General features: G+C 46.2%; 1 protein-coding gene across 1 annotated transcript in view; it reads right to left on the bottom strand.

Annotated features, from left to right (window-relative positions):
* Positions 1–12466, bottom strand: part of TNFSF10 (TNF superfamily member 10) — a 32908-nt gene extending 20442 nt beyond the window's left edge. Inside the window, exon 1 of the mRNA XM_040621594.1 lies at positions 12439–12466. Within this exon, the coding sequence (XP_040477528.1) occupies positions 12439–12451 (13 nt within the window). The 5' untranslated portion in view covers positions 12452–12466. The remainder of the gene's footprint in view (positions 1–12438) is intronic.
* Positions 12467–13077: the final 611 nt, after the last annotated feature.

Raw genomic sequence — 13077 nt, 5'->3', positions numbered from 1 at the left:
TTATGCCAATAACAGAGCTTACGGTGTGGGTGTGGCATGAACAATAGGAAGTATGGTAGCTTGGAGGGCCAGCTCTGTAATGAGAATGACAGAGACCACCTGCGGCTGTCAATTCATAGAGTTTGGGACCTAGGGGATAATTTAGACTGTACGTTTTATTTATTTTTTTTTCTTAAAGATGTGTTTATTCATTTTAGGGAGAGAGACAGAGAGAGGGCGTGTGTGCAAGTGAGGGGAGGGGCAGAGGCAGAGACTCCCGAGCAGACTCCCTGCCTAGCACAGAGCTCGGTGAGGGGTGGGGGTGCAGGGCTCCATCCCTCCACCTGTGAGATCACGACCTGAGCTGAAATCATGAGTCTGACGCTCAAGCTACTGAGCCACCCAGGCACCCCTTAACTAGTACATTTAAAAAATCACACTGTGTTCGTGGTTCTCAATGCTGGCTGCATATTGGAATCATCTGGAAGCTTTTAAGAACATCAAAGACTGAGTCCCACCCCATAACTTTTAAATCAGAAGTTCTGGAGGTAGGACCCAGACATCGGTATGTTTTTAAAGTTTCCTCAGGTGACTCTTATGTGCAAGCATTGAGACTCCCGATTTTGTGATGGAGCCCTTTGAAGTAAATTATTGGCATCATACAGTTTGGTTAAGCTAATGTGTTTGCCGTGACAATGAAGACTAGCAAAATCAAGTAGATAGTATCATCAGTATTTACCTCCAATAGAATTTTTTATTCTCAGTGCCAGCTCGTTAACTACTCACTCTAAGAATGTGTAAGTTTCTTAGAGCAAGAGCAAGATTGGAAGAAACACAACACTTCAGTACTGGAAATACACGTTCCTGATTGAGCCCCACCCTTTCTCAAGCCCCGCATAATATAACCTAATGAGGGTTGTGTTCCAAGGCGAAGATGTCAGCCCGAAGTACCTGACCTCTTTTACTCTGGAACAAGGGTCGGTAAATATTTTCTGGAAAAGACTAGATAGTAGATAATCTTCGAGATCTCAGTTACAATGACTCGACTTTGCCACTGTAGTGCGAAAGCAGCCGTAGACACTACACACAGTGTGGCTGTACTCTAATAAAACTGAGTTCACCGAAACAAGACGTGGGCCAGATTTGTGTTGACCGCCTAGCTGGCTGGCCACCAACCTGGGGCAGTTCTCGAAGCGTGGTCACCATCAGGATCAGCAATCCCTGGGAGCTTGTTAGAAGTGCCCATCCTCAGGCCCTCCCCCCCCCGGGCCCCCGGAATTGGCTGGGGCTAGGCCCAGCAAGTCCCTCCAGTGATGCTGACACATGCTAAAATCTGAGAACGACTGCTCTCGAATAACCCTTCTGTGTGCACACGGACATCCCGTGTGACTGTTTCAAGTCTACCTCTGGGCTTTCCTAGTCAGTACGTCTACCAGAGGACCTAGGTCTCTCTTAAGAATTTCCACAGAGGGGCACCTGGGTGGCTCAGTTGGTGAAGCGTCTGCCTTTGGCTGAGGTCATGATCCCAGGGTGCTGGGATCGAGTCTGCATCGGGCCCTCTGCTAGGCGGCAGCCTGCTTCTCCCTCTCCCCCACTTGTGCACTCTCTCTCACTCTCTCTCTCAAATAAATAAATAAAATCTTAAAAAAAATTTCAACAGAATTCTTAGATAAAGGGACTCATAATAGCCCCGCAGAAGCATGAGCATGTACTTCGGATTGTCTTCCCTCACACCAACCTATGGCGGAGACCGTGTAATCGTGCCCATTTTGCTCATGAGAACACAAGCTGCGAGGAGTTATGCAAATTTTCCAAAGTTACACAGTTAGTAGGGGCAGATCCAGGATTCTAACCTCACTCATTCTGACTTCAGGGCCTTGGCCTTAACCACGACCCTTCCACCCGCCACCTCCAACTCCAGGAGCAAAGCCCTCCGGAATTTGCAACTAGCGATCAACTACTTAACAAAGTACTTTTGTTTGGTTCATCTCACTTTGACTTCAGGAAAAGAAATGACTTAATTTGATTCGAGGAAGACCATTCAGCTGTACTGGGGGCATTTTAGCTAAAACCTGGATCTATTCTCACTCCCCAGGTTCCTGGAGTGCTAACCAGAGAATTACTTTTCTACTCGGTGCTGCAACTTGGTTACAACAATGCAAATTTCCAGAGAAGAGGTCTCTACAATTTATAGAGTATTGTCATTCATGTGTTATGTGCGACAAATGAACCCACTCCCCAAAAGTCCTGAGAAATATTAACTTCTTTATTTTGTCCATAATTAACCTCTTTATTTGCATGAGCGCTTCCTACTGAGAAGCAGAGTGGGGGAATCTGCCCGTTCATTCCCGTCTCACTTTAACCTCAGTGGTTTTCAACCCAATACATATTAAAATCACCAGGAAGCCTGTTGAAAGCCTGGCCTTCTGGGTCCCAGCTCAGGTTAATTGAGTCTGCAGCTGTTCTCCCCTGCCCGCCCCCCGCCCCCCCCGCCCCCCCCATCCCCCAGCCCAAGCAGAGCTTGAATAAGGCTGTGTGAAGGAAAGCAAGGGGATGCAATGCACGACCTTCTTCTGCCCTTGGAGTCCGGGCACCCCTCTTTGATCCTCACCTCTGCCCCACTTGCTCTCTTTCTTGCTCTCCTTTCTACAATCCCCTCAAACTAAAGGGGGGTTGGATTTTCTTTAATTCATCCTAACATATCCCCATTGTCCCATAGACCTCCCAGCCTGCCATAGGCAGAAGGGCTGTTCTCTAAACTGTAAGAGAATTTATGTGACTCGAAATTTTCATACTTGATCTCTTTCTTTCTTTCTTTCTTTCTTCTTTCTTTCTTTCTTTCTTTCTTTCTTTCTTTCTTTCTTTCTTTCTTTCTTTCCTCTTCCTTCCTTCCCTTCTTTCTATCATCGATCTATCTATTTGACAGAGCAAGTGAGAGAGAGAGAGAGAGAGCACAAGCAGGGGGAAAGGCAGAGGGAGAGGGAGAAGGAGAAGCAGGCCCCCCATTGAGCAGGGAGCCCGATGCAGGGCTCCATCCCAGGACCCTGAGATCACTACCGGAGCTGAAGGCAGACACTTAATGGACTTAGCCAGGCAGACACCCCTTTACTTGATTTTTCTTATGCTATTGTGAGGGGCCAGAAAGGAGTGAGGTTGGAACAGATAAAGGAAAGTGGAAGTACTCTCTCATAGCTATGGTCTTGCTATATAATCTATTTTGAATGTCAGAATCTGAATATAAATTCTTTTGTTCTCTTTGCAACCCGTCTGAAACCAATTATACTCTCCCTCCTTATCTTCACCCTCCCCCACACTTATCCCCCCCCCAGCCCTCTTCACCATTACCTCATGTACACACACACACACACACACACACACACACACACACACACACTTGGGTCAGGCCAGAGAAGTAGGGAGCATTAACATGCTCAGGCAACGGAGAAAAGCACATCGATGTTTTTCCAGAACATTACACGCATCACATTCAGCATGCGCTCCAGTCATCCTTTCGCCATTTTCTAGCTGTACACCATGACCAAGTCATTCACATTCTGGTGTTTTACTTTCCTTGTCAATCAAGCAATGGGATTTACTAAGGGGTCTTTAAGATCTTCAGTAACCCCATCATTTATGATTCTATCATCACCGGATCATACAAAGATGATAGAGGTTCATTTCTTCCTCTGAGGGCAGTGTGTCCAGGACCTTTTCTGACAAGTCTTCAACACCCATAAAAGAGAAACTGCGACACCATCGCCAGGTGTCACCTAACACTTTGGTTTTGGCAGGGATAGGAATGGGCTGTAGGTTGATGTAGGAGATTTCATTATTGTTCCAATTCTTTATTCCTTGCTCTATAAATGCTTTTGGCCACGTGCTGTGCAGTTCATGTCACTAGAGGATATATTTCCTACATCACAGATGTTGGGCTTAGCTGTGGGACTTGGCCATTGGAATACTAGTATACCTAACATGCGAGAGCTTGAATTATAATTGCACAATGGGTCTTGTCCTCTTGATTACTGTCATTTCCATAAGAAGACAAGCCCTGGGAGGTCCAAGGAGAATGAGAGATGCATGGTGCAGGGCTAGACCCTGTCCACAATTTGGAGCCAAAGTCAGCTAAACTCAGCCTACAGGCAACCCACAGACAAGTGGACAAGACTAAATAATTGTTGTTTTAATCCACCGCATCATGGCTGCAGAGCATTATGTGGTAATAGATAAGTGATAGAGCCCAGGACTGGGATGATTTAGGGTACTTGTCGCTGTAATTAACAAAGAACACTACTTATGAGAGCTTCAAGAAAATTTCAATTGGGTCTTCAGTGTCAAGAAACTGAAGCAAATTCAGACAAATTGGATAAGAAAAAGCAATTTATTAAAAGGATTTTGGGTAGTTAAAATTGTGGTGGAGGTTCCTGGAAACTTAGACTTGGAGCTTTCAAATTCAGGAACATCAAAATCTATTCACACATTCTGGTAGCAGCGTAACCACTGCCACCACACGTGCCGACTACACAATCGTCAGATTCTACGGAACCAGTGACACTACTGTTTCTGGAAACTGCACAGAAATGTTCAGCCTCTGCTTCTGCTTCATGAAACTTCATGAATTACCATTAGATTCCGATTGGAGTGTGGGTTTATGCATCTGTTTGGTGGAGGCTTACTCATACTACACCTTAACCTCAAGGAAGGATGAGGTGAGTGTCTGACATTTTTAGCTTCTGTGGTGAGAAGTGGGTTGTCCATAAAGTGGGGAACTCAACATATAGGAGAAGTTGCATGCTGGCCAGCCAAAGTGAAAGATAAATGGCCATTCCTAACAATCAGGGAACTGATCAGCTCACATATCAGTATGTCTAGACAGGGCAGGCTTCCCTTGTGCTTGATTCTAGCACATGTATGTGACATGTATGTCTCTGCCCTTGGTTCCTGGAACAGAGCTCCTAAAACTCTTACAATTTTCTTTTTTCTTTCTTTCTTTCTTTCTTTCTTTCTTTCTTTCTTTCTTTCTTTCTTTCTTTCTTCTTTCTTTTCCTTTCTTTCTTTCTTTCTTTCTTTCTCTTTCTTTCTTTCTTTTTTCAAAGATTTTATTCATTTATTTGAGAGAGAGAGGGAGGAGGAGAGAGAGAGAGTGCACAAACAGGGGGAGGGGCAGAGGGAGAGAGAGAAGCAGGCCCCCCGCTGTGCAGGGAGCCCAACCACACCCAGCTGGATCCCGGGACCCTGGGATCATGACCTGAGCCAAAGGCAGACGCTTAACCCACTGAGCCACCCAGATGCTCCAACTCTTGTAATTTTCTAAATGATAAAAGCACTAGGAGTACTTTTTGTTCTATTGCGGTAACTCGAGGTAGGCTCCTGGACGGCTCATGCAACAGGGCTGGCCACCAAAAGACCAAACCATGATCAGAAGCTTAGGAATTTCAACCCCACCCCCCATCCTCTAGAAAAGGGAGGGGGCTGGACATGGAATTAATATTTGATGTCTATGTTCTATTTTGATCCCAATAAAACAGGGTTCAGTGACGCTCCAAGCCGTTGAACACATTCACACTGGTGTTCCAGCTCCATGGGGACAGGAACTCCTAAGCTCGGGACCCTCCCAGACTTGACCCTATGTGTATCTTCATCTAGCTGTTCACTTGTATCCTTTATCACATCCCTTAATAAACTGGCAAATGTAAGTAATTGTTTCCCAGAGTTCCGTGAGCTGTTCTAGCAAATTAATCAAAACTGAGGAGGGGGTCTTAGGAACCTCTGATTTGTAGCTAAATCCACAGAAGTTGTGGGTAACCTGGGAACCTACTACTTGTGATTGGCATCTTTTTTTTTTTTTAAGATTTTATTTATTTATTTTGACAGAGAGAGACAGCCAGAGAGAGAGAGAACACAAGCAGGGGGAGTGGGAGAGGAAGAAGCAGGCTCCCAGCAGAGAAGCCTGATGCAGGGCTTGATCCCATAACGCTGAGGTCACCCCCTGAGCCGAAGGCAGATGCTTAACGACTGCGCCACCCAGGCGCCCCTTGTGATTGGCACCTAAAGTGGGGTGGGAGCAATCTTTAACCATGGGATCTGATGCTATCCCCGGGTAGATAGCCTTAGAATTGACTTGAATTGCAGGGCGTTCAGCCGATGTCATGGAGAATTGCTTGGGATGGTTCCCCCCACACTGGGTGACCAGAAGTGTCAGAAGTGAAGTGTTGTGAGTGTTCTGTGTAGAACAAAGGAAGACACCCACTAGGGAGGATCTGGGTTTTTCCCTGCAAAGAGGGAGAATCATGGGTTTTTCAAATTTGGTAATGTCCCCTGATTTTCTCTGCAATTTCTTCATTGAGCCCCATCTAGAGGATGCAGTGACTTTCTAAATATTTGTGGAATTTTCTAAACATGTCATTGCTACTGGCTTTCTAATTTCATTCTATTGTGGGCAGAGAATGTACTTCATATGATTTTAATCCTTTGAAATGAATTAAGATTTGTTTTATGAATCAACATAATCTGTCTTGGAAATTCCATGTGCTTTTGTGAAGAAGTCAGTAATCAGTGAGGAGTTCTATAATATCAGCTAAAACAACTAAAACTATTGGTGTAGCTCAAGGTTTCCATAACTACTTCAATTAATCGCTGCGAGAAGTGCATTAAAATCTCAGTTATAATTGCAGCTTTACCTCTTTTTTCATTTGATTTCTGTTAGTATTTTTCTTGTATTCTGAATCTCTTATTAAATGTTATATATTCTTTATGAATTACTGAATTAAAATTATATTATGTCATAAATAACATAAGAATTTGTAGCAGTATACTATTTTTCCTTTTTCCTGTTTTTTGGTACCATTGTTGACATATGTTTTACTTCTACTTGTTATATACCCCATAATACATTATTATTATTTGGTTTTAATAAGCCTACTGTCTTTATAAAAATCTAAGAAAAAAAAGGGAGAATATTGCTTGCATTTACCCACATATTTACTATTTCTGGCCCTCTACATTATTTCCTATGGATCTGAATTCCATCAGGTGCCTTTCCTTACAGCCTGAAGAATTTCCTTTAGTAATTCGTTTTTTTCTTTTAAAGATTTTATTTATTTATTTGACAGAGAGAGAGAGACAGCAAGAGAGGGAACACAAGCAGGGGGAGTGGGGAAAGTGAGAAGCAGACTTCCAGCTGAGCAGGGAGGGAGGGAACACAAGCAGGGGAAGCAAACACAAGCACACAAGTGGAGGGAGCAGGTTTCCCACTGAGCAGGACCCTGGGATCATGACCTGAGCCAAAGGCTTAACGACTGAGCCACCCAGGCGCCCCTCTTTAGCAATTCTTGTAGTGGGATTCTGCTGGTGACGAGTTCTCTAGACTTTAGTTTTTCCAAAAGTTTCTTAATTTTGTGTTCACTTTTGAAGGATAGCTTTGCAGTATATGGAATTCTAAATTGGACATTGTCTTTACTTTCATCACTTGAACTGCATCTTTTCATTATTCTGAGACCTCTATTATTTCTGGTAAGAAGTTGGCAGTCATACTTATCATCATTCCCCAAAAAATGTTCTCTTCCATTTTCAGAAGTTTTATTATGATGTGCCTTGGTATAGTTTTTCTTTGCATCTATTCTTTTGGGAGTTTTTTTTAGTTTCTTAGATCTCTGGAATGTTATTTTAAAGCAAAGTAAAATTTCAACCAATCTATCTTCATTTTTTTAAAGATTTTATTTATTTATTTATTTTGGAGAGAGAGAGCGAGCAAGTGCAAGTGTGCACACCCTCTCGGGGGGTGGGGAGGGGCAGAGGGAGAGGGAAAAGGAGAAACAGAATCTCCAATAGACTCCCAGCTGAGCACAGGGCCTGACATGGGACTCAGTCTCATGACCCTGAGATCATGACCTCAGCCAAAACCAAGAGTCAGACACTCAACTGACTGAGCCACCCAAGTGCCCCCAATCTTTAAATATATTTTCTCCTCCATTGTGTCTCTTCTTATTCTGGGACTTTAAGTATAACGACTTTAAATCACTTGATACTGTCCCTCAACCATTGAGGTTCTTTTCTCCCCTCCTCCTTCTTCAATTTTCCTTCCCTCTGTGGTTCAGTTTGCATAATTTTTTTATTGACTTGTCATCAACTTTGTCATCAAACTTTATCAAGTTTCTTCTGCCATATCTTTCTATATTTCCCATTTGATAAATGTTTGATTTCAACAATTTTTAAAAGATTTATTTATTTATTTGACAGAGAGAGAGAGAGAGAACAAGCAGGCAGAACGACAGGCAAAGGCAGAGGGAAAAGCAGGTTCCTGCTGAGCAGAGAGCCCAATGTGGGGCTCAATCCCAGGACCCTGGGGTCATGACTTGAGCTGAAGGCAGATGCTTAACCAACCGAGCCACCCAGGTGCCCCTGATTTCAACATTTTTCTTCAACTTCTAGGATTTACATCTGATTCTTTTTCAGAATTTCATGTCTCTCTCGAAATTTCCTATACCTTCACTGATTGTATCAATGTTTTCTATTGATTTTTAAAAATACAGTTTTAATAGTTTTAAAGATCTTGTCTACTAACTTGAACATCTAGGTGATCCAGAGCTCTTCATCAACTTAAAAAAAAAAAATTTAATATGATCACATGTTCCTGTTTCTTCACACTTCTAGTAATTTTTGATTATATACCAGGCATTGTCAATGATACGTTGTAGAAACTGTGGGTTCTTTAATCTTCTGATCTCCCTCTAGGGTGTGTTGAGTTTCCCAGCAGAGAGTTAGATCACAGATGGAACACCTTGATCCTACAGAGGCTAGCTTTAGGCTTTTTACAGCAGGTCCTTATGTTTTCTGTTAATTCTAGGGCGTAACTGTTAGTCCTGGATTTTCGTTCTTACTCTCAAGACCTGGCCCTTGGGATTTCAGTGGAAAGACCAAGGTATTTACTAAACCTTTCAATTTAGCACAATTTGAACTCCAAACTCAGGTTTTGTAATACCAAGTAATTGCTAAAATTCTTGCCCATCTCTTTCAGGTTTCCAGAGTTGTTTTCTGGCTGCGCTTCCTGGAGTCTTGGCACATACGTCCATAGTTCAGGCATCAGCCAAGCATTTGAGGGAGGGTTGTATTCAGATTTTGGGACTCACTTCTCTGCGGCCCCCTCCTTTCTGAAATTTTCTCTTCAATTTCGAATCTAATACCCTAAAAACTATCCTCTGAGTCTGTGAGATTGCGGTTTTCTGCCTTAGCTCTGTTCACTGCTCATTGTGCAGATGAGGAAATTCTCTCAAAGGAAGTGCCGGTGAAATGTGATATCTTACCCAGTGTGCTTCCCTTTTTTCAAGACTGTGTCCCTTTCAGTTCTTGCCTGCTTTTGATTGCTTTCCAGTGCCTTGAAACAATCGTTATTGTTTTCTTATATTTTGTTCAAAACTTATAACAGTTACCAGCAGAAAAGTAGTTTCAATGCAAGCCACACTGCTATTAAGTTAGAAGTCCAATACTGACTTACTCTTAAGAATGAGGAAGAATTTTTCCAGACATATCTGGCAAGTTCTCCTAATGGTTCATTGGCTAGAATTGGGTCCCCCATTTTTTCCTAAAGATCTTGAGGCTGTTCTTGAACAACGAGCATTAATTAACAATGAAAAATTGCTCCTGCAGCCAAGAGTGGAGTTTGCTTCCTCTGAGGCCAGGAACTGCGTGGAGCATGGAGGGTACATACAGATACGTGAACAAAACCAGAATTTGGTTAGGAAGAAAAAGTATATTTCACAGAAAGGAGACAGAATAAAAGAAAGGAGGGCCAAACCACTGGTTCTCAACCAGAGCGGCACATCCAAACCATCCTTTTCAAACATTAATTAAATCCTGTATCTGCTGGATGTGTTGGGGGTTAGAGGTTGGGTCTCCAAGGCTCTGGGTGGCCCTGTCCGCTCGGCACTGGGTGGTGCTATCCCTGCAGAGGCTCCGTGCTGTGTCGTGTGCCTGCAGCTCCTGCTGCAGCGTTGGTGGCTCTGCCTGTTTGGGTCTGTAGGGGTGGCCCCACCCCAGTGACCCATTGCCCTAACAGGGGGCTCTCTGCATTGCTCCCCCTTGGGGAGAGCTCTCTTGAACCTCTTTTATAAGGGCACTATTCCCATTCATGAGGGCTCCGCCTTCATGACCTAATCACTTCCCAGAGGCCCACCTCCTAATACCGTCACATTGAGCCTTAGGCTTCAACATACGAATTCGGGAGAGAGAAAACATTCAGACCATGGCACCATAAAGTTAAGACTCCTGGATTCAGTCCTAGTCATTCAGATTCAGTAGGTCTAGAATGAAGCCTAGGAATCTGCTTTTTACACAAATTTACCGAGTGGCTCTGAGGTAGAGTCTCTTTAAGTAAGAGGAGCTTTTTCAACCATTCAGGAGATTTGCTCCGTGCGCATTTGCAGGCAAGGGCTCCTTGCTACTCTGTAAGTTCCGGGCCTGCAGCCTTCCCGTGGAGGACTACAGGCGGAGCCTGCATTATCGAAGGGGTACAGAGGTCCACGTGCAACCCTAAAATGGACGGGTACGAAGTAACAGCCACAGGAGACAGAGGGAAAGCGCTCGTCCATCAGACACTGAAGAGGCACATGAAAGGGCTCGTAGGGGATGTTCATGGAGCACCTACGGACATCCATATGGGTAAGAGAGGGGCACACAGGTCTACAGGACCTGGAAAATCTACACAGAAATGTCCCCATGAGCCACTGAAAGGTAACATGTATCAAGGGGCTCTGAAGGGGCACAGGGGTTCTTGTGGGACCCTGAAGGAAAACGGCTTGGCAGCCAAGGGGGTGAGAGAAGGCCACTGCCACACCGATTAACTAGGGCTGAGGGCACCAAGAAGGGAAAGAAAGGTTGGAGTGAACCATCAAAGCTAATACCTGCTCAGAGGTCCTTGTACAATGTAGAGATAAGGTTCTGAGTTTGTGAGCTCCTATGGGAGGAAGCTTACTTAATGCATCATTGCATCCTTAGGATCCATCACAGCGCTGGCCCGCAGCGTGTATCAGCACAGGGTGACCGCAGGGCTGGCCCGCAGCGTGTATCAGCACAGGGTGACCGCAGGGCTGGCCCGCAGCACGCATCAGCACAGGGTGACCGCAGGGCTGGCCCGCAGCGTGTATCAGCACACAGGGTGACTGCAGGGCTGGTCCGCAGCACGCATCAGCACAGGGTGACCGCAGGGCTGGCCTGCAGCATGTATCAGCACACAGGGTGACAGCAGGGCTGGCCCGCAGCGTGTATCAGCACACAGGGTGACCGCAGGGCTGGCCTGCAGCATGTATCAGCACACAGGGTGACTGCAGGGCTGGCCCGCAGCATGTATCAGCACACAGGGTGACCGCAGGGCTGGCCTGCAGCATGTATCAGCACACAGGGTGACCGCAGGGCTGGCCTGCAGCACGCATCAGCACAGGGTGACCGCAGGGCTGGTCCGCAGCACATATCAGCACAGGGTGACCTCAGGGCTGGCCCGCAGCACGTATCAGCACACAGGGTGACTGCAGGGCTGGCCCGCAGCATGTATCAGCACAGGGTGACTGCAGGGCTGGTCCGCACACCCATCAGCACACAGGGTGACCTCAGGGCTAGCCTGCAGCATGTATCAGCACAGGGTGACCTCAGGGCTGACCTGCAGCGTGCATCAGCACACAGAGTGACTGCAGGGCTGGCCTGTAGCGTGTATCAGCACACAGGGTGACCGCAGGGCTGGCCTGCAGCACGCATCAGCACAGGGTGACTGCAGGGCTGGCCCGCAGCATGTATCAGCACACAGGGTGACTGCAGGGCTGGCCTGCAGCGTGTATCAGCACACAGGGTGACCGCAGGGCTGCCCACAGCACATATCAGCACACAGGGTGACCGCAGGGCTGGCCCGCAGCATATATCAGCACACAGGGTGACCGCAGGGCTGGCCTGCAGCGTATATCAGCACAGGGGTACCGCAGGGCTGCCCGCAGCACATATCAGCACACAGGGTGACCGCAGGGCTGGCCTGCAGCGTGTATCAGCACAGGGTGACCGCATAACTTATTCCCCACACTGGATTGCTTTTGGTAGTAAAGAGGATGCCATTAATACCTCTGCCAGGATAAAAGGCATAAACCAGCACCAGGCTGGCAAACTGAGAAGTGCAGTTAGCCTACCAATGAATCTTGGGTATGTAGGTGGGTGGATGAATGAGGGGAGTAGTATTTAAATGGAAATGATAGCTGAAAATAACCTGAAGTGGGGCACCTGGGTGGCTTAGTTGGTTGTGTCTGACTCTTGGTTTTGGCTCAGGTTGTGATCTCAGGGTCCTGGGATCGAGCCCCATGTTGGGCTCTGTGCTCAGTGCAGAGTCTGATTGAGATTCTGTCTCCCTCTCCCTCTGCCCCTCCCCCCACTTGTGCACTCTCTCTCTAAAATAAAATCAATATATAAAATCTTTAAAAAAAATACCTGAAAGTACCATCAGCTGGTATTTTAGGCAGGAGGAAAGGCCTTCTCAAAGGTGATTAAGCTGTGGCACGGGGGTGGCTTCAGACTTTCTGTAAAGTGGCTTGTGTGGTCTTCGATGAGAACCGCAGAAAGGGAGACAGCTGGAGCCCGCACCTGGTAGCTGCAGGTGCATATCAGACCCGTTCCCAGTAAGAGTTGCTGTTTTGTGATGGCTCCGGTGGGGTGTGATGGAGATGGGGGCAAGGTCTTGGGGCTACTGCAAATAGCGGGTTTGGGTGTCAGTTCTCAGGGAGCCCTTTTTAGCTGTGCTGGCAGGGGAGGACTTCAACCTCCTGTGCGAAGAGCAAAGTTAACACGAGCTCAGGAAGGAGGGGCGTTAAGGAGCAGGAAGCGCTATGACTTCCTGAGGACAGCTTCCAGAAGTGGCACCTTGGTACTGATTTCAAAGAAACATGAAGCTTGTTAAACAAGCTTGTTAAACAAACAGTAATATACCATTAAAGATATACAAGCAGAAGCCTTCTGAGGAGGGCGCTCGGTGCTTGACCCTGCCCACCCCAGCAGTGGGCAGGCCCCAGTGCTAGACCCCATGAGGTCACGCCTGTCGGAAGGCTACTGGCCATGCCCCCTCCCCACTGG

This window comes from Ursus maritimus, unplaced genomic scaffold (genome assembly GCF_017311325.1).
Source record: "Ursus maritimus isolate PB19 unplaced genomic scaffold, ASM1731132v1 scaffold_4, whole genome shotgun sequence".
In the NCBI taxonomy this organism is placed as follows: Eukaryota; Metazoa; Chordata; class Mammalia; order Carnivora; family Ursidae; genus Ursus; species Ursus maritimus.
The sequence above is the reverse complement of the archived record's forward strand: the minus strand, read 5'-3'. Positions and strand labels throughout refer to the sequence as shown.